This window comes from Mchenga conophoros, linkage group LG14 (genome assembly GCF_057382185.1).
Source record: "Mchenga conophoros isolate Kocher_MC1m ecotype Shallow Benthic linkage group LG14, M_conophoros_male_GT1.1, whole genome shotgun sequence".
NCBI classification, from domain to species: Eukaryota; Metazoa; Chordata; class Actinopteri; order Cichliformes; family Cichlidae; genus Mchenga; species Mchenga conophoros.
Window position 1 is genome coordinate 15749021 of NC_140539.1, and position 21423 is coordinate 15770443.

Consider the following 21423-nt stretch of genomic DNA (forward strand, 5'->3'; position numbering starts at 1 on the left):
ACACACCTGTCAGTTTCTTACATTTAATCTACATACTTTTTTTTTTTTAAATTAATGCTATTCCCACTATTCTTTTGCAGAATGTCTTATGTTTCTTTAACTCCAATTTTTTCCATTTAATCAGTTGTACATTAACTTTTTGCACTACCTCACCTTATTAGGCTTTCACCTGGGCCTGCAGTACTTGTGCAGTTTTTATTGTAGATTTTACTCTTTTTATTCATAATCCTGCTGCTGTAACAAAGACATTTCCCTTGCAACAAAATAAAGTCATGTGTTACTTAATCAACCATAGCTACTGAAAACATAAGCGAGTGTGTATATTTCTTCTTCCCTTTTTAAGAATGCATCATGTTAAGTTTTTCTATGTTAATAAACTGTATTGGCTACAGCAGCTTAAATATGCATTAAGCAGTAAAATGTCCCAAGCTGAGATCAGCTTAAACGTTTACAGTTGAAATGCAATCGGTGATCATTTTGAAAGGCAGCACCGCACAAAGAAAAGTAGCAAAAGAATCACTTTTCATCTCTTTATTGTTTATGAGTTTTACACAGTAGAAGTGGAGTGACATAAAAGCAAAGAGTCTCTTTAGATAACAGCGTTGTCCGCACGCAGACCCACTAACGTGTAGCTGCAGTGCTCGAGACGAACCCAGAAATGCTGAAGACCAACAACTTCAGCCAGCTTACAGACCGCTGTTGCCAAGCACATCCAACAGCCAACACCAGTCTGATAAGCTAGCTGATGGTGTGGAAGAGTGGTGTGAAGGAATGCCAAACCACATGGTTGGAGAGTCTCAACCATGAGCGGAAGTCGGCCAGGATCTACAGAGTATGTTTAAGAGTCGGGAAGGCAGGCAAGCTGAGAAATAATCATCAAAAACCAAATTCTGGTCCTACCATGAAGGATGTCATGCGTCTGGTACTAAAAGCAGTCAAAATAAGTGTGTTAGGGCTGACGTGACACTTACCTTAAAGATGATCGTTTCAAAGAGACAATTACAAATCAAATCTTTTGTGTTGGGTCTTAAACCTAACAGTATTACACGGGGGGAGCCTCCATGGATGAACATTTCAGGAGAATCCAAACAAATGAGAGACTCAGTCTGGAGAAGAAGTGCCACGATTTCCATGTTTTATGCATGATCTGATCCCAGGTTCAAGTCAAATGTACAGAATAGAAATGGTACTAGTTAGCTGAGGGTACATCGTCACTTTACAAATGATATCGCCTTTTCTTGTGGGTTTTGGTTCAAATTGACTCATGTTCACACAGACCATAGAATAGAAATACATCTGAACATACCGTCAAAAAGATAGTAAGATATTTACACAATGTGCAAAACATCAATACCACATCATCTGACGTTGATATTGCTTTTTTCTCCCTCCTCCTCCTGCCATTTTTAAATGGACAATTCCAGAAACAAAAGACAAAATTGGTCTTACAGGACAAAAACCATGAAGTCAATGAAACCCTGAAAAGAAACACCATCCACAGCAGTTATCTTGGCAGCACACTGTACAGACAAATCAAGATCCATCCATACACAAAGGTTACAAAATTAAATAAAAATCAAGTCTATAAGTCAAGAGCTATATTCAAGGGAGGTCACGCCTTCCCGTCTTGCATAAGGCATAGCATCTGATGGGCACTGCCCTTACACAGCAGCAACCACCAAAGCGCTGCTTTACTTCTGAGGTCAATGAATGGGTTAATTTAAAGTAACTTGTTAAGATCAGCAGTAGAACCAATCGCGCCAGACACACCTAAAGAGTGAGATGAAGAAGAACTACAAAAACCTGAACGAGGAGACAGTAAACGGCACATACATCCTCAAAAAAAAAAAAGAAAGAAAAAAGCGCGCGTACGCACACACCGACAAATTATGCCTGGTTTCTTGATCGTTCAGCCTCTTTGAGAATGGATGAGGGTGAGGTTAAGTTGTGAGTGGCTGTGGCCGAAAGTGGAGCTCTCAGCGGCAGCACAAACACAGTCACTTGGATGTTTGTACCGCTTTATTTCGCCATCACTTGGTTTTCTCCTCCGAGTGCCTCAGCTGCTGCAGCCTCTTGGCGTAGCTCTGAGCCATGGAGTTCACGATGGAAATGACAAAGTAGCAGACCATGACCAGCACCACCTTCTCAAACACCCACGACAGCCAGTTCTCATCCTGAAAAACCCCAAATTAGGGTGGATATGCTTTATTTATTTTTTACCCTCGTACAAGCAAACAGTGAATATCAGCTAGACTGATAAAACCAGCCATTTACAACTGAAGGATATGCTAATAATTAAGAGACTGCTATGCACAGTTTGTCCACCAGAGGGCACTGACACATTTTATACAGTTATTAATTAATTACACTTATTGAGATCTATATATATCTATATCTCAATATCTGAATTTGCATCAACACTGCTTCCGAGTCTTTGGTGCATTGATTTAAAGGTAGTTAGGTAGATACTACAGCTTTTAATTTTACAGATTATATTAAACCTTGCCAAAAAAAAAAAAAAAAACCATAAAAAAAAATCTCATTCACTTAGTGGCTGCCCTTTAATAAATATACATATAAAGCTAATAGACCAAAAATAATGCATGGTAAAGTCTAAATCTTCTTACCGCTGGTGCACTTCCTCCAGCATGGTGCAGCTTGTTCCTTTGTGCTTCCAGGTACTGCCTGAAGGGCTTCTGGAGAGATGGCCCTAGTTTGGGCACCGACCTGACATGGCATACCCACAAAGCAGCAACAGATAAAAAGAACAAAGAAGAGAGAGAGAGAGAGGAGGAGGTGAAACATTTAGTTACTTACCCTTTAAGCAGCCTTCTTAGACATGGAAACCAAAACTTCAGATCCTGCACACTAAGCTATTCAAGTCTTCCCTTTCCCTGAACAATACTTTAGAGAAAAAAGAAAAAGAAAGAAGAAGGTCCTCGCTGATCCAGTCAAACAGCATTCAGGCCAGGCAACAACTGCTGAAGGCCCCATCCTACATGTGGGCCCTATCTTGGAGCTGCCACCTCCTCTAATTGTTACTGTGAGCAGGAGCAGGCAGCAGAGAGGAATGAAGCAGAAACTCCTCAACCCTCCTTTTATACCCTTTAGCTCTCTATAGGAGTCTGTGTCAGCCCCTTCACTGAGGAAGTGAGTCGACATGATGTCATCACCTTTACCAACATTGCTGCCTTCTGGATGGAAAGACATCTAATGAGGGCGTGCTAATGCCCTTATTAGGTAGTGAATTAGCTCACTGGGGGGGTGGTGGTGGTAGTCATTATTAATACAATTTTAACAATTCATGTCATAGACAGGTACTGGTACTGTAGTTTTACCACTGGGTCAGCAGCAGTACAGTTTGAAGAAGAATCGCTACATGACCTCAAACTTATCATTACCATGAAAAGAAAAATATACTACAGGCTGTACTCACAGCCTTCCCACCGCATGAATTCAATTCTGGCCCTGGACAGGACATAAACATGTTGTCTAGACCTGACTAGACTAAGCAAAAACATGAGCGATAACACACACACACACACACACACACACACACACACACACGGGGACTGGGTAATTGCTGATGTCACTTAAACCTAACTAGTTTTGTGTGATTCATTCTTGTTATCACTTTGACTTTACATGTAAGCACACATGAATTCACACAAACTGGAAAAGAAACATCCTGTATCAGCAAGGAAAAACTATCTGCACACATCATAGCGAGTCACTGAGAGTCATCTGTACAGCAGCAGCAACGTGGGAAAGAACCTTGAATTTCATTTTAAATCAGATAGTGTTTTTGGTAAAGTCAAAAAGAAGTTCCTATGAAGGAGGATACCGATTTTAAAACTAGCTAAAGGTGTGGGCCGCCTGCAGCCAACTTTGACCTTAGGTGGGCTGGAGCAGCGGGAAATCTTCTCTGTCAGTGTGAAAAAGTTAAATCACACATTTAATCGCTGAGATATCGTAATATAAGAAAAGTATGTCTCAGTTTTTGTCTTTTTTTTTTTTTAATTGAATGGGTCTTGGCCACGAAGCATACACCCGACCCATCTTTCAAATCTGGGGAAAAGGAGGACGTATTTGTTGGCTGCATTTGTCGGAGTCTTGTAATTTGGACAGCCTTCATCGCATCGCTGTGACATAATCGACCTACAAATGCGGCCTCCGAAGGATGCGGCCCCTGAATCTGGACACAGCTACGATACCGGAGACTGCTTCTTCTTCTTCTTCTTCGGCGTTTAACAGCAGCTGGCATCCTTGTAGATGCATTGCTACCATCCTCCATTTCAGTCCGTTATTACATTCTTAAATCCTACAACTTATTCCTGCATCTTTCAGGATCTTACAAAGCTTCAAACAAAAATTGTTAATTAGTTGTCGATGATTTTGATAGTCGACATAATCGTGACTAGTTGACTAATCATAGCAGCCCTATAATACATATGTACACACACGTATATAAATGTACTTCAATAGAACAAGCATTGGGGGCTTTCATAGGTACTTTCAGCAGCTCCCCTATTTCCCGAGGGGATCGACACAGTTGGATCCACATGTTGATTTAGTGCAGGTTTTATGCTTGATGCCGTTTCCTGACTGAGCTCTCCTCATTTTTAGGGACCAGCACTTTGAATGTGACCCATGAGACTGAATTCCTGTTTCCTCCTTATCTCAAACCGGATGCATTTTATTTGCAAGTGTTAACCACTACACCACAGACAGACTATTAGGGGGATTTTTTTTCTTTATTTCTTTGAATTTGTTTAAGATTTGAGACGTTTACATGACTGCGAGTCAATTTCCTTAAAAAAAAAAAAAGTGCTGAGTTTGTCTCTTCTGACATCCCGTGCCTGACAAATTCCCTCCACATTATTAAAAGACAAAACGAAATTAAATTTAAAACTCAGCATCTTCAAAGAAAACTGAAACAGATGAATCCAGAGCCATGACCTACCTACCTACATACATACATTTATTAAAGTCTTATTACTTTCAAAAAAGCTTCTTCTACAACCTCTAACCGCCTCTTCTCTCAGTCACAGCTCAACTCAGTGAGTCAGATGAGCATGTTTGGATGGGACCTCACACGCCTGACCACCAATGCTCTAGCAGAGATGGATTGCACGTGTGGGGGGGAAGAAATACCTTGGTGTGTGTGTGTGTGGTGGTGGGGGTGAATCAAAAAGAAAAGAAGGAAAATGCGTGCACATACGATACGCCCCCGCAGTGAGAGCATTTATTCATACAGGATCCCCAATCAGTGTTCATAACGCATCTGAAAAAGTTTACAAATGTGCTGCCAACCACAAAACCAACGAAAGACAATGACTCCACCAAGTTTCTAATTAAAGCAGGCTTTCTCACACACACGCACATCAGTACAGGACAAAAAAAAAAACAATTGAAAAAAACTTACCCGATGAGTGACACCATTTGCTCCACTATGTGCTTGCTAAAGGTGATGATAACGAAAAGTTTCTGAGGAACAAAAAACAGAAATAAAAACATTGATGACTTTGCTTTGAAATTCAGGACAGCTGATAAAACAGAATTTTTTTAAAATTCTCAACTTTATTCATAAAGTCTCCTAAAATGTGTAGCATTTTCAAAAAACATTTGTTCCTTAACACCTTTTTTTATAAAAAAAAAAAAAAAACTCTTGGCAGAAAGATGCGTTTAGATTCTTAATTTTAATGACACAACTCTGAGAAATTGAGGCCACATCTGACATTGTTCACAGACACCCTAATTATGAAACTCAAACCTGGCGGTAACCTAAATTTTGGTCTGTGTGAGGGGTTTTGTGTGGTTTTCAAAGCACCCAAGTGGAGGGGTGGGGGTTCTAAAAAAACAACAAAAAACTCACTTTTTTTCCCTTCTCCCCCTGGTCCTGAAACTGATCAGCTCTAAAACGGCATGACACATGGCCCCCTGGACAAAATCAGACAGGGTATGGCATCCAACGTCCATGAGGTTCAAGGTACAGAATTGGGGGGAGGAAAAAAAAGAAAAGACAAAAGACTCTCCCCCCTGTAGCCTCTTACAGTCTGCTCAATTTCCTTCTCTTCCCTCACATCCACTCTACATCCTTCATTACCCCCACTGCCTCAAGTCCTCTTTGTCTGAAAGGTCTCATAGTGAGATCATTGGCTGGTACCACCAAGAGATTAGGCTTTAGTTTGTTGAAACACTCAACAGTGTGCCTCAGACGCAGACAGCCCCTTGCAGTCTGAGCTTACATTAGTCACTAGTATGGTAGACTCAACAATACCCTCCGTAATTAAGTTGTGTTTTTTGTTTTTTTTTGGATCTAGTGCATTTTTAAAAATCCAAACTCTTGTTAAATGCTTCTTAAAAGCTTCCCTCCTTTCATCTGGAGTAAGTTTATGTGGCGTGGCATGCATCTGAAAGCTCAAACCAGAATAAGGAATCCCCGAAGGAAAAAAAAAAAAAAAAAAGAGCGCCATCAGAAACAGTTAACCAGAAGTGTCCAATTAGGACTTTCTCATAGTCGCCACCTCATGATTTAAACACTGAGGCTTGATCTTTCCCACACGTTTTAGGCTTGTGGGGATTGTTCAAAGGGTATCACTCAGCAGTGGATAACCGTTTTTTTCCTATGAGAGGATTTCTGAGATGCATTATTACACTGCGGACAGAGAAGCGCGACGACATGAAACAAAAGATGAATCATATTTGAAGGCAAGATGCTGCAAGTACGTGGGCCTGTGGGGCTTATGTTAAAAAAAGGAAAAAACATGCTGTTGTTTGAGGTAAACCGTCTCTGCAAGGTTTAAACCACATCTGATCAATGCTTCCACTGTGCTGCTGACCTGTATGTGCATCTTGATGATGGCTTTCCCAATCAGAGTTGCTCCAAAGAAGGTCCAGAAAGGAACCAGGAAATGGCCGCAGGTTATTCCAGCCAGGTCGAAGAGAGGATTAGGAATCTGAAAATGGGCACATTAGATCGTAGTGATTCGTCGTCTGGGCACGAACATTAATTTGTTCGTAACAAACTCAGTTTAAAAGTTAAAAAAAGATAATAAAATAATTTTAAAAAGGCCTGAAAACTTCCTACTCACTGAGGCACAAGCCAAGATGCCAAAGAATCCCACTTTCTGCACCATGTGCTGCACTCCCAGTTTTGCTCTTGTAACAAAATCCTGCAAAACAACAACAACAACAACAACAACAAGTGAATAAAGTGATTGTAAATGCATCAATGGCTGCCAGGCAGGGATTGTTATTTTAAGCTGCCGGGTTTTTAATTCTTGTTACACTTCCCTGCATCAAAGATTTCACATGTACACATTCACATCTCTGAACACACAACCACTCTTGTTTTCTTAAAATAACCACTCTGTACTTTTTGCAAATGTGTGTACTTTTTTTTTTTTTTTTTAAACCAAACCAAATGTTTTAACAGTGCCGCTGTCTCCAGTGTTATTACAAGGAGCAATAGAGTACTGATACCTGCTATTTTAGAGCAATTTAAGACTTTCTCTGAGGTTTGGTGAATTTGGTACAAAAGTGCAGAGGACCTTTTGGTTTTTTTCTGAGAGGCTGAAACATCTGTGGCTATATTGTGAAGATCTGAGATAGAGGAAAAACATCAAAGGCACAGGAAGCCAGTGTAAAAAAAAAAACCAAAAAAAAAAAAACTGGCACCATGTGTGTTTATTTTCAACAAAAAGTCAAATTTAAGTTTAGTTTTTAATCTTCTATAACTAAGAAAGCACCAAAGTACCGAGGTTGATAAAAACTAAGTCCTTTTTTCATGTTCGTTTCAGTGCAACCGTTCATAAAAACTGCATCCTGAGTCTTCAATGCTGTTACCCTTTATAAGGCTTATAATGCACCCACCGAAACAATTACCGTATTTTTCACACTTAAACTCGTAACTTTTCTGAAAAAAATCGACAGTGCATGCATTATGTATGAATTCTGGTTGTGCTTACTGACCTCAAACCGGTTTTACTTGGTACACGGCGCTCAAAAATCTGTCATAAAATGTTTTAGTATGATTTTGGTAAGCTATGAAGCCGCACTGCTTGATGGATTGTTGGAGCATTAGGGCTACCGTAGTCAGGAGCCTCACGGAGTAATCTGGGTCCAAAACTCCATCCGCTTCAGGTCCCAAAGTCACTACGACATCACTGAGAGTTAAAAACTGTCTAAATTCTTTCATCTTTAATAAAATGATCAGTGTTGCTGCTTTACCAGGTGTAACAATTAAGTTTAACATGCAGGCATCCATGAAAACAGGATTTATTAAATTTAATTGAGTTAGAAGTTAGCAGGAAGTTAGCTCGCTAGTTTCCACCTAAACATGATATAGCATGTTCTGACTGAGAGATTTCTGAAAAAATTAAAACGTACAGCTCTGCTATCACTTCCAACATAAATGAAGACAGAAACCTAACAGCAGTGACTTTTGTAGGGTTACTGAAATTGGACTAGTTAGTATATAATGATGTGCTACGTGATCGCTAGCGACACAGCTATGTTAGCATAATATAAACACAGTAAAGCTGGAGGATGAACGCCAACTTTTTCCCACTCGATAAAAGTTAACGTGAGGGTTCCCGATGGTTAGGGACAAATGCAATCGCATGGCAGGATGCTGTAAACGGACCAAACTTCAGTCAGGAGAACAACTGAGATAATCCATCCACAATACAAGGTTAGTCATTAATATACTGCAGCAACATGGGAATAGAGCAGCTGCGTGAGAATTCAACATTAATGAATTAATGGTACAGAAGTGGAGGAAGCAAGAAGAATGAGTTGAGTAAAGTTTAATGCGCCTTATAATCCGGTGCACCTTATGGTCAAAAATACGGTACTGGTGATATAATAAGACTTTTGGTAAAAACTTTTGTGTTCAGAACATCAGAAAAAAGGAAGCACCATGTTTCTCTAAAGGCTTAAACAGGTGCTCATCAGTAGGGTGAACACAAGCCTTATATAAATAAATAACGATGTAGATTTCCTGCTAATTCAGGCATAACGTGTATTGACTCCAAGTCTTCCTCAGGGTTTTGGTCATTTTTATGTAAATCAATTCATCATATATGGTTCGTCTCCTGATATTGGATGAGCAACTCTAAAGCACTGCCTCCTGCGGTATGCACAGATCTGTAAACAAGCAAATTCTTCTCATCTTCAACCAACCTTTCACCACTTGCCTGGATGCAGCTCGAACATGTCTGCTCAGATTCAATTTGCTCACTGCAATACTACAACACTGCACACAAAGGCAGGTTTTACCACATTTAGGGACATGCGTTTCCATTTTTGTCACACTCAGTCTTTTTTCTTCTTCTTTGGTATCCATTCCAATTACTGTTTTATGTTAATGGGTCTTTGCAGTGCTTCTCAGAATGCCCCTGACACACACCTAAGTGTATATGTCCTGAACAAAACAACACCCTGTGAAGATGACCTTGTCAGCTGAGAGCCACTGAAGTGGGACTAGGTGATGGAGACAATGGACACCATTTCTCTAATTTCTGTTCTGCTTACTCAGCCTCTGATCTCAGCAGTCTCCAGTCATGTGAACTCAGTTCCTGACAGCGCTGCCTGTCATTCAAATTAGAGGCCGGTGAAAAGAGAGACGGAGGGAGGCAGCGAGAGAGCAAAGCCCGAGGGATGATTAAAGAGGGAGCTGTGCTCAGGGTGACTCACCCACGAACACACAGATTTACTGGAAGTGCAAGAAGGGCGGGGCTTCACTGAAGTCACGTGCCACTTTGAGACCAATCACTGGACAGTGGCTTTGTGGTCAGTTGCACATTATGAAATTAAACCATATTAAATAAGATCATATCGTATTGAGTCTGTGGGCACCGTGTAAGCAGCTACATTAAAATAAATCCGAACAGATGTATAGATAGATAGTCCAATATTGAGTGTAACTGCTTTGCTCTTGCAGTACAAGGCAGGCTGGATGACTTTGGGCCCCTGTTCAAACCAAATATAACTTATTTGGAAAGAATTATAACTTTATTTGTACAGTGCTTTTTAAAACACACTGTTACAAAGTGCTTCACAGTTTGAATAAAACCGCACATTAAAAATAAGAATACATGTTCCAGCACGCAGACCTTCATGCCAACATGCACACTTCCATAAACACATTAGAAGTGAACAAAAGCCAAAAATAATGGGAGAAAGATTAAGAAAAAGCTAACCTACAAAACGGCAGTCATTTAAAACAAACCGCAGATTTAGCCGGCCTTAAGAGCTGCAACCTTAAAAGCGTGATCGCCTCTGGTTTTAAAAAAAGGAACATGGAACAGCTAAGCGAGCCCGATCAGATGATCTGAGAGGCCAGCTGCTGTTGTAAGGTCTCAGATGCCAGAGCCCGGCCATGTAGGGCTTGACCTGTCAATTTTTAAATGGATTCTGAATTTTACTGGAAGCCCGTGAAATGAAGCAAGAATAGGGGTGATAAGGGAGCGCTGGCTAATTTTTGTGAGCGGGAAAGAAGCATTAAAAAAACAAAAACAAAAATGGAAGCCATACTCAATTAAATAATAAGTGATATAACTTAAATGTCGCCTTTTTAGGTTTCTCGAAATCACATTTATCGAAATGCATATCTGAGCATAATCCTTCTTTAATCTTTAAATATTCTTGATGTTCACACCAGTGCACATCCTAGGACCTAACACTTTACGAAAACAAGTGCTTCTGACCTGAGCACCCTCGGCCTGCTCCAACATCTCCTCAAATTCCTCGTAGTCCTCATCGTCTGGATCAGCTCCCGACTGACGAGCCGCTCTGGCCATGAAATAAGGAGGCAGCTCTCCGATGGCGGTGCCGGCACCCTAAACATAAACAGAACATTTTATGTTTGCGATAACTCAGTTATGCATCAAACTACTTGGTGAAAGATTAGATATACTTTGGATTTATGCACAAACGAGACCAACACAGCCCTGAAAAAGCATCTTTGGTGTGCGTCAGGGTGGATAACTCTAGTGTATCTTTATTCAAGCTAACACTCACCCACATACAGGCCTCCAGTCGGACCTTTGACATGATTGAGAAGAGGGAGATTGTGTCCTCCACTCCTCCATCTTCGGGACAAACAATCTGGTCTGGGTAGGGAGGCTCTGGGAAGTCTGTGGACCCACACTCGTATGCTGCCAGGGTTACTGAAGCTATATGAGGGCCCTGAGAGGAGCGAGACAGATGGAAAATAAGCCAAGTTACATCAACCCTTTACATCTTTGAAACCCTTGAAGCTCCTTTCTGAACTGAGTGGTTTCTGTCATATTGCAGCCATGCTTACAGAACAAAATGACTGAGTGTGTATCAGACGTTAGTGAGGGTGGTCTCTGTCCATGTGGCAACCCTTGGAAAAATCCATGATAGAGATCTTCACTGACTCATAACTCATTAAAAAGGACAGGGGAGGTCATCAACTGTCTTTATGATGAAAAATGCTCAAAAGAACATGAACGTAAGGTCATAGTGTGAGCAAAAGGCTACTCAAAAGACTCTCGAACAGCAAAGTTAAGGGCTAAAGATTGATTTTCTTTATATTTTAATTATTAGTCTGTGTCAACTTCAGCCTTTCAAACAGGAGCAGATATTTCATATTGCAGTCGTGCAATATATCTCTCTTCAACTAAAGTTGTCGTTGTTGTTCAAAGTCCTTCCAAAAGGTGTTGATTGTGATCTTTTTGTGGCCTGCAGTTTGCAGTAATGTTTGCAGTAATTTAAGCTGCTGTTGTATTGTTAAACACAGCTTGCGAGTGCTACATTGTAAGCAACAAACACAAAGCACCAGCAGCTGAGTCATGCCGCCACTCTGGCAGGTAGCTATGTCATCACTTATCACTGTCGAGGCGGTTAGGTTGAGCCACCTGGCCTCAGTAACAGTTGGGCAACCTGCAACCACAACATAGCTACTTCATTATGCTTCTTTGAGGTGAAACAGGCAACAGTGACAGTAGATGGACAGCGCACAATTAGTCTGTGCTGACTGCAAATGCTTCATCATGGTAACTCTCCACCCACTCAGAGTATGAGCACACAGGAGGCTTCTTTAGTTTACACAAGACACTCCCTTTTCATCCAAGCAGGACTTCATTTAACATTAGCCCTTTGTGAGACAACAAGACACTGTTACCAAGGAGGAAAACACACCTAAGCTCTTAACATTCAGACACGCTTGTTTGATAGGCGCTGTAGCAGCACCGGCACTGCTCTCTTTGTTCATTCGCATCAACAGAAGTCATTCAGGATCTATCAAACAGTTCTTTGCTTCATCACTGGTCTGCAGTGATGAAGGTCTCTGTTCCATGCACAGAGACCTTCTGTGCATGGAACAGAGACCTTCATCACTGGTCTGCAGTGATGAAGGTCTCTGTTCCATGCACAGAGACCCTCTGTGCATGGAACAAACATACATGACATTATTTTCTGTTTAAACCACTAGTGGTATTCAGTGTGTAAAAGGTGGTTAGGAATATGATGCAGCAGGAAGGGCCATAGGTTACTTTTAACTCTGGCCTAGTAAACGAGTTCAACAAATTTCATTAAAAAGCAAAAAGTCCTACAGTGAAATGTTGACCTGATGGTAGCGGGTGTGGTCATGTTTAATCCTGAGGGATGATGAGCAACCACAATAACTTAAGGGGAAAGCCAAACATTCAAATATCCCTGTGTTTGGGTTCAATTATGTGAGATTCTGGTTGAAAGTGGAATGAATTCACCCAAAAATTGGGAAACAATCTCAGTTAATCATGAAAAATTCCTGAGAAGATTGCCAAAGGGGTGAACTGACAAAGCAGTGCATCGACGTAAATGAAAACCTTTTTCATTTAAATTATTGGTCTCCTAAAATTTAAATTCTCAATTCAGACATGTATAAGTACAGGCATCATGAGGATGAGTCATTTAAGCACAACATAAAGACTAGAACCCAGTGTTTGCTTGGCAACACATCCAAAAACATCATGATGAAGAGTAAGCTCATACTGGTGAGTTACTCCCCTCACCCGGTGGATCAGTGACCTCATGCTCTCTATGTGGCCATGTGTTAATGCTTCAGGCTTGAAGTAAATTCCGTGTAATTCTTCTGGTGGGAAATGTGGTTTTTCTTCAAAAACAATATTACACATTTTCCGTCTATGGTTGGTATTAACGTTGAACAGAGACGTGTGACAGAAGTTACTGCAATGTGAATGACTGAAATTAGTCAGATCTATCAACACGGCACACTCCGTTTCCATCTCGGGTCTAACATCGCAGCTACTTAAACCTATTTTGTGGTGCAGGGGTATTCCCTCGATCACCCACACTTCTTAAGAGCTTTACAACTGTGTCAGTCCCACACTCGGTGCTTGCTGACTGGCCAATTTTAAGTCTACTGCAGCGCTCACTGGAGTGAAACGGTTTCATGCCATGATGCCAGACAAATCAAACTGAACAGAGTGGACAGATTCAAAAGGTACAAGCACTCAGAGCATGAGCTAAACTTTAGCAAACTAAGAGACAGGAAATAATCTCCATATGAGCAGTGGGCTCACGTCAAGTGACAACAATGTAAAGAATGCTTCACCATTTCTGTGAAAAATTACAAAATATCAGAGGAATTTGGAGAATTAGGCACTCTCAATGAAGCCAATCAGGACAAACAATGAAAGCAACAAGGGGAGCGTGACAGTCAACAATAATTCCATGTGTCAATGGACAAGAATCCTTTCCAACCAAACAACCTGAACAAACAGACTTGATATAAGATATTACAAAGATGGCAGAGGACGAAAGCTCCAATAAGAGAGAATGATTCAATATATGAAGTGAAATAAGCTAAATAGATGCCTGGGCTGGAACGTGAGACACTGCTGACAGATTGCAGGAGATTCATACCAGCGTTTGATGGGTTACTCATTAGGATTGCCCCACAGCTATGGGGCAATTCTGTTGCAATTAACTTTATCTTGCATATTTGTATCATGCTTTCACAATACACTGTGTCATGCTCTGCAGAACAGAGTACTAGAACAGAGTTCATAAACAATCCATATGCAGCAGTTTCATACCTATGCAGAGAAAAAGACCAATACCCAGTCTGATGATGTGTTTAGTATATTATGAACAGGTACAGAAATAAAAATTACACGTGTAACCCAATAAAGGGATCTGGTACGCAGCAAATTTCATTAATCACCGGTGTGCTCTGGTGGTGATAGAGAATTCACAGAATCTTAGATTCCCAGCTCTTGTTTTGCTTCCATTATTCCTGACCGCAAGAGATGGTATTCGATTACTTATCAACTTCATTGGTATGACTTCAATAAAACAAGGTCATGATGAATTTGCATTCACCACAGTGCAGTTGCGGAGTGAAGGACCAGAAGAAACTGTTGTACCCACAATGTGAATGGCAACATTAACTTTACAGAAGTGGGTGAAGGTACAACAGGAAGTCCAAGCAGCTGTGGTACAGATGTCAGTCAGTGGAACACCTTTCAAGGTAATGTAAAATGTCATGGGTAGAAGAGACGTTTTACATTATGCCCCATTATGCTTGCCGCTTTAGTCTTATCAGACATAAACAGGGAAGTCCCCATTTATACTAGTGCTGATGGCATCAGTGCAGTATTCTCCTAAACAACAGGCGTCACCATTCAGGTAAAACCTCCACAGCAGCACTGGTAAACGTGTTGAATCAGTCAAAACCGGGAGCAAAGAAACGGCAGAGGTTTTGGCAAAGTTGTCTCCAAAAGTCTCATCTTTTCAAGAAAAACTCACGAGGTGAGGCTCATATCAGGAGTCCTTGAGCTTCTATGCAGGACAGGCTGGATCTGGTGCTTAGATAGTTGATACAATACATGGTCAACGTGTTATTGGACTGAGCACGGAAATGCCTGAGGGCCAAGTATACAACCCATAGCTCCAGCACACCGATGTGAAGCAGCCTCCGATCCTACACACTGTCCTGTGCTTCCATACTGCCTTTGCTAACTAAGAGGAAGGCATCTGTAAACATCACCTCTTGGCCTGGAGGGAAGGTGATCCCAAAAGAATACTACAACAGTGGAAAGCCCAGACTGCCACTGACCTGCTTTGGTACCTCTTTGGAATCGAAGTCCAAGGTGTTGATGAAATGAGGTGTAGTGGGATGACTGCAGCTGCCGCTGTAAGTTTCCCCAGCAACCAAAGGAAAACACTGAATTTGAGCCTTGAACTTCTTTGAAAACAAGAAAAAGGCTGAGAATGTAATCCACCCTCTGGAGGAAACAAAATGAGGGCATTTGCCTCAGTACAAATGTGGGCAATTCCTTGAAAACAATCCGACACCGATGACAATCTGCTGACATGGTATCAAATAACACAAAGTTTACCGTGAGCCCTAACTGGGACATATGGACGAGAGAAGAGTTCTGTCCGAGACAGTGTTCATTTTGTTTACTGATATTTTTCTTTAACTGTTTTTTCCTGATAAAAACAAGACAATACTACATAAAAACAAATGCATGAGGACAAAAAACTGTGATGAAATATACCGACACTGTCATCGACAAATAAAAACCAGATGAAAATGTTCTGGAGAAAAGAGATGCAATCACAATTGATTAATTTGTTTAGCGAGGCAGGTCGAGTTTGGAGGTTATCCAATCAAAAGAAATCTCCTTGTGCAGCAAGGTTAGCGGGCACAATTTGATCTACCACCGAATAACAGGATGTGGTGGGGCCCTCCCATGTCCTCCGTTTCATATGAAAACGCGGCAAAACATGAAACATCTTCTTTTCTCTTCCGTTGACATCTGGACATATTTCACATTTGATATCAAAGAAAAGAAGATGCTTTGTTAACAAACTTCTCACACCCTACAAATTAGTAAACCAAATCAACTTCAGATTTGTTCTATGATAATCTTATGATATTTAGTTGCCTAAAACTTCAAAAAATAAAGAATTTAGATGCCTAAATTATAACTAAAACTAAATTTTATTTTTGTCAAAATAAAAAAAACTATGACTAAGACCACCTGCTCCCAAGTTAAGGTGCATATATCAACCCACCATCCACAGATGGAAAAAATGCACGTGGCTTTGGCCTGCAGAGGGAAAGTGCACCTGGTTGTAAAGACACTGCATCTTTGTCATGTCGGCTTGCAAAAGAAGGCAAATCAGACAAGTGACTTCTCTCATCAGCTGTTTGGAGTCGTGGTTCTGAAGGAGTGGTGACAACAGCAGCAGAGAGTCTGCTGGACAGCAAGTTAAGGAGAAAAAGCCCTTAATCTAATAACCTATGGCAAACTATAAGGCCAGTGTTATAGAAGAGCTTAAGTGCAAACAGTTCCCAAACATAAAGGGATAAGGCCCCCTAATGAGTGAGTATGGATTGATGAGGAGTTCATGCTTCTCCCATTTCTAGTTAACGCCGCTGTCAATCATACTCGACTAATGTAAAGCATCATCCACGTTGAGCAACACAGTTGGGATTTTGGAGGTTGAATTGGATGAAAGCCCCTCTCTGTAGGTTCTCTGTAGGCAAATACCTCCACAAATAGACACAATCATAAACTATAAAATAAGCAGGAGAGCCTACAGAACCTCTTCGGCTGAAGGATCAGCAAACTTCTTGGTAGAGATAGGCTGTAGGTATGAAACCTCTGGAGGATGGAGAGTAGCTCCAAATGAGAGGATGGAAAGCTACCAGCAAAGACCGATACTTAAAGACAAGAAAATTAAATTGCTGGGTGCCAGACCCTAATATCAGTTTGCTTGGATCACTGTGGGTCACACAGGTGACACATGTGACTGCATATGTAATCAACAGATATCCAGGTATTACATAGCATCTCTGGCGACCAGGAAGAAGGAAATAAAACCTGAAGTATGCCTTCTTTATAAAAGTGTCCTATATATACACAAGCAGACATGAGGTCCTGTGCTGCTGCCAGTGCCATGCAGGTAAATAATTTAGTGCCCAACAGTTTATGAAAATGAATGCAAGATGTTGAAGGAAATAAGGGTGAACAATTATCCAAACAAAACAAATCCCTACTGTAATGTGATTAAAGAAAAAAGAAGTCAATCTCTTGAGGAACAAGTCAAACTCCTCTGCGGTGGAGTAATCTGAATTCCTTTTTTTTGGTCTAGACACAATGTTTCATGACTTGACTTTTGGTACATAAGGACAAGTTATTATGAAAACCAGAGCTGTTTAATATTCTCACTGCAAAAGAAAAGCACAATACACGACCCCACACAGAGTATATGGCACGAGCCACTGCTGCTACGTCATTATTGTTGCACACAGTATGTAAAGAAGCAGAGCACTAGACAGCTGTAAAGAATTAATGGAGGGAGTGTACACCATTTCTTTAAAAAAAAAGAAGAAGAAGAAAAAGGGGAAGGTCACAGTTACATCTTTTCCCATTATTTCATTATAATGGAAATGGCTGACTCAGCTGAACCACATCGGCACATGTTCTGCAGCACAGAAGCCACATCATCAGCCTGAAGCGGACTTTGGTGGAGAATTTCTTCCTCTCTTTCATTTTGCTAAATTCTCCTTTTAGCCACAACCAAAGACCAATGACGCATGTTCATGGTGACTCAGTGTGACAGTCACTCTGTGACTGCCTGTCAGGGGAAAATTACACTTCACTCACACAAAGCCTTCGACAGACGTGTGACAAACGTGTGACGTTAGAAGAAACACAGGGCTCATGGCTCGGTGTGGACTATGACGCCATCCTCTGGTGAGTACAGGAACAAACGGACAGCGATTTTGCAGAATTCTGCAAATGTAGCATTTTTGTAAGAAAATCGCTAACTGTTAAGGTAAATTATATTCTGACCCATGCTGAGCATAACCAACCAGATAATGTCGGTAATCAATTTCTCTTTACATTTTGTAGCCTTTAGTCAGGCCAATATTCAGTAAAACTCAGCTAACTCAATCTAGACCAGAAATGATTAACACAAGTGGAATTAAATTACATTTCTTCAAATTTGGAATATGGTTACATCTTTTCCCACAGTTTGGTGGTTTACACATTCACTTAGGTCACTGGTTCAATTCCAGCATGAAGAAGGGCATCTGGTGTAAAACTCAAATCAAACACGTAGCGCTACCTGCCATAGTGTGACAAAGGAGAAGCAGCTTTATTCTGAACTGTAAAATAACGACAGGGAGTAGGATCTGTACAGACAGGTAAAGCTGAATGACTCTCGCTTACAGGTATTCCCTGCTCCTTTTGCAAATGTTAAATTTATATTTTTCAATATATGTTTTTAAGCTTTTGCCAGTTTGCAAGTTACTCACAACTATCCCTGCTCTCAAAATTCCTACTATGACTACACTTTGTTCTTAATGGTGCGTAGCCACGCTTTGTTTCATATCAGTGAGTACTGTTTCACGCCTAAAACGGTCTGTTGTCTATGCATATAAAACCTGTTCAGTCTAAATATAAACCATGTCATTGTTATTGCCTCTGTTATCTACCTTTACTTCAGTAAAGGTATTTTGCATCTGCATTTCCATACGGCTGATGCTATCTTACCAGGTAGAGAAGGAAGGTGTGCAGACCAGTTCCAAGGCCCACTGAAGACAGGATCCCAAGGCCTACCCAGTAGGCACACCATAGGAACTTCTTTTCCAGATACTGAACATACTGCAAAGGAAAAAAAATTGAAGAAAATTAACTATATACATAAATCAGACAAGGGGAAGGGCAGGGTAGTCACCAGCGTCTAAAAGATCAGATGATGATCTTTCAAGGTAAAATCTAAAAAGTTGAGTGAAAATCTTCCCTTCAGGATTAGCTGAATATCTGTTATCACATAAGGTCTGCATGTGTTGTCTGGACACACAGGAAGTCACTGTTACTTAAGTGTAAAAGGCCTGAATCACAACTTCCTGTTTTCGCTTCCATTGAATTCTGAAAATTTGGACCATAACTGATGATTTATACGTCAGCTTTAAAAATAATCGAGTGAAGTTTATAAAGAGTGAAAACAAAAGTCAGTCACCATCAGTCATATCGCCGCTTCTCCTGATGCTGATGTGGAATGACTGATGGACAGAGTGGGTGGCTACTGTCTAAGGCCTGATTTTCAGAGTAGTTGCAGAGTGGTTTGAGGTTACATTGTGCGTATGCCATAAATGTCCGACTGATGCATAAACTCCCAGTAAGATGGTAAGGTTTACTTAAATGTGCCAAAGAGAAAGGCTCCACAATCATAAATGAGGCAAACATAAGAAAGAGAATCTTCATTTGGCTCTTGCAAAACATATACCTTGTATTTTGTATGAAGTGCCCAAATCAGATTGTCCACAATTAAAAAGTGTCACATTGCTCACCTCTACAATAAATGATACAAAAAGTTAATCTTTTTTAGGCGTTTAATAACTACATTGGTTTATTTATTTAAAAAAGCATTAGACCAATATTCATTACACTCCGTTTACAGGGAAATTCTGTCTTAACAGTTATTGCTGCACAGTTACAATGAAAACAATATGTTTTTCGATCCCATTACCTTATTTTACATTAATATTTGTGATTTTGACATATTTAAATTTGCTTTATTCTTGGGTTATTTTTTCCCCCTGCTCATTTCCTATGTTTGACCTGCTGTTCTAGGTAAATGATTACGCCATTCTCAGTTGGTTCTAGGAAGCCCTGAAGGACTGTAGTGTTTTAACTGAACCGTGACAGACCGTTGCACAGATGAATTTGTAAACAGAACATTCAGACAGATGACTACATGATCAAGGGTTACCTGACAACAGTGCACACTGCATTATCTCACAATGCAAAGTTTATTCTTGGAAAAGTCTCGAGCAGGATAAAAAGTGACTCATCGTTAACCTTTAAACTTGCCGATGACAAAATAACTGATTAGCTGATTCTTAACGTCTCTAAGAAAGCAAAACAAGTCGAGGCTTACTTGCTGGTGTTCTCCCTCAGTTGAGTATGCGATGGAAAAGAGAGAGCATAACACCAAACACAGGAAAACTATGCCTCTCCGCTGCCAAAGCCTGAATCGGGAAGCAAGAAAACACAATCATATCCCCTTCCATTCTTTCCCCCCTTAAATTTAAGTGTCTCTGGTCTCAATAAAATGCACAAATCCACCTTCTGGGGCATAAGTACTTTTTTTTTGATACAGCAGCTTAAATCACAGGGTATGTCCAACCAGGAGACAGCTTCATTTTAAGAAAAGAATCCAGGAAAAACCTTTAATGTCTTACTTAAACGTCCACTCCTTTAGCTTAAGGAGCGTCTCCAGGAGAAAGTAATGCAAAGTGGTAACAGGTCTCCTCCATAGCACCAGAGACAGGCGCTCTTCCTTATCCTTCTGTCTCCTCTCTCTTAATGACAAGTCTGGAGAATAAAACGAAAGAAAATCACTTTGACACTCTGTAATACTTACAGACACAACACTTATTGCCACTTCTTGAATTGGTAATGCTAAATGCATAATACATGTACTCTGTAATGTACTTGTTTGCACCTATGGAAAGTGAAAATAACCCATAGTGAATCAGTGTGAGTGTTTATAAAGCGTGAATGCCATAAGGTGATAGGTGCAGTTCTGTGTCAAAGGTTACACAACAGATACAACTGATAGAGTTTACCTGCGGATTTCCCATTCAGTTTGTCTTTAGCTCCTGCGCGTTTCTGAGGCTGCTCACAGCTTGCTCCATTAGCTGCCATGTCAATCACCGTCTGGCAAGTCAGGCAGTCTAGGACGAGAGAGGAGCACGACAAGTAGGAGTTGGAGTTTCCCGTGTCCCCGTTTCTGAACGGCTAAGAGATTACAGCAGGGATTGTGTAGAAACTGGAACTCCTTATCAGCAGCTGTCAACCAATAAACTATCAGTTAGTGCGAACCTTTCGTTCACACGCCGGTTAGCTGACATTCAAATTCAAAGACAGAGATATAGCACAGAAAGCAACGAGGCGACTGTGAAACTATTACAGACTGCTTTACGAGAGCGAAGGCTACAGCTGACGTGAGCTGTCGTCTTTCCGTAGGTCAGTCTGTAAGTAGACATGGTGCTAAATACGTGCATAACCCTCCACATGCTAACCGGCTAGCCAAAATACTAACGACCGAGCTAGTGACGTCTGTACCTCAAAATCAGGCGTTTAAACTCAATAACGAGTTCCCTTACTCACCGAGAAACGTCTAAAACAACTTGTTGCCGCTATACTGTTGTAGTAATGAGAAAAGACACACGTTACACAGGAGAGAAACAGGGGAATGTTTGTTAAAATTACATGACATCTGTACCTTGTTCCTGTCCTCTTTACCCGGAAACAAACGCAGGCACTGTCAAAGTAAAACCAGCACTACGGTGCACCACTGGGGGGAAAAGGCTGTAGAAAAAGTTTTTGTTTACATTATGTTGTAATTAATTAACTG

General features: G+C 40.8%; 1 protein-coding gene across 4 annotated transcripts; it reads right to left on the reverse strand.

The window, feature by feature from the left end:
* Positions 1 to 516: 516 nt before the first annotated feature.
* On the reverse strand, positions 517 to 21406 carry vmp1 (vacuole membrane protein 1). Of its 4 annotated transcripts, none has more exons than XM_085245498.1 (12): positions 21292 to 21406; positions 20633 to 20740; positions 20246 to 20378; positions 19942 to 20032; positions 18552 to 18662; positions 11026 to 11193; positions 10713 to 10844; positions 7095 to 7175; positions 6843 to 6959; positions 5426 to 5487; positions 2628 to 2727; positions 517 to 2174 (listed from the first exon to the last, which is right to left on the reverse strand). In XM_085245498.1, exons 2-12 carry the CDS (start codon positions 20709 to 20711, stop codon positions 2031 to 2033), a joined length of 1218 nt encoding a protein of 405 aa, XP_085101624.1. In that variant the 5' UTR covers positions 20712 to 20740; positions 21292 to 21406; the 3' UTR covers positions 517 to 2030. The 4 variants fall into 4 exon arrangements, with proteins under 4 accessions (XP_085101624.1, XP_085101623.1, XP_085101619.1 ...); XM_085245497.1 differs by having other exon boundaries at positions 20633 to 20855; positions 21292 to 21321; XM_085245493.1 differs by having other exon boundaries at positions 21177 to 21301.
* Between the last annotated feature and the right edge of the window lie 17 nt (positions 21407 to 21423).

Excerpts from the sequence above, each read along its gene's own strand:
- vmp1 (XM_085245498.1), bottom strand. The coding sequence starts at position 20,711 with ATGGCAGCTAATGGAGCAAGCTGTGAGCAGCCTCAGAAACGCGCAGGA. Across the intron at positions 2,728-5,425 it reads CAAATGGTGTCACTCATCGG|GTCGGTGCCCAAACTAGGGC; the intron begins GTAAGTTTTTTT and ends ATGCCATGTCAG. Across the intron at positions 2,175-2,627 it reads CTGGAGGAAGTGCACCAGCG|GATGAGAACTGGCTGTCGTG; the intron begins GTAAGAAGATTT and ends GGGGTTTTTCAG.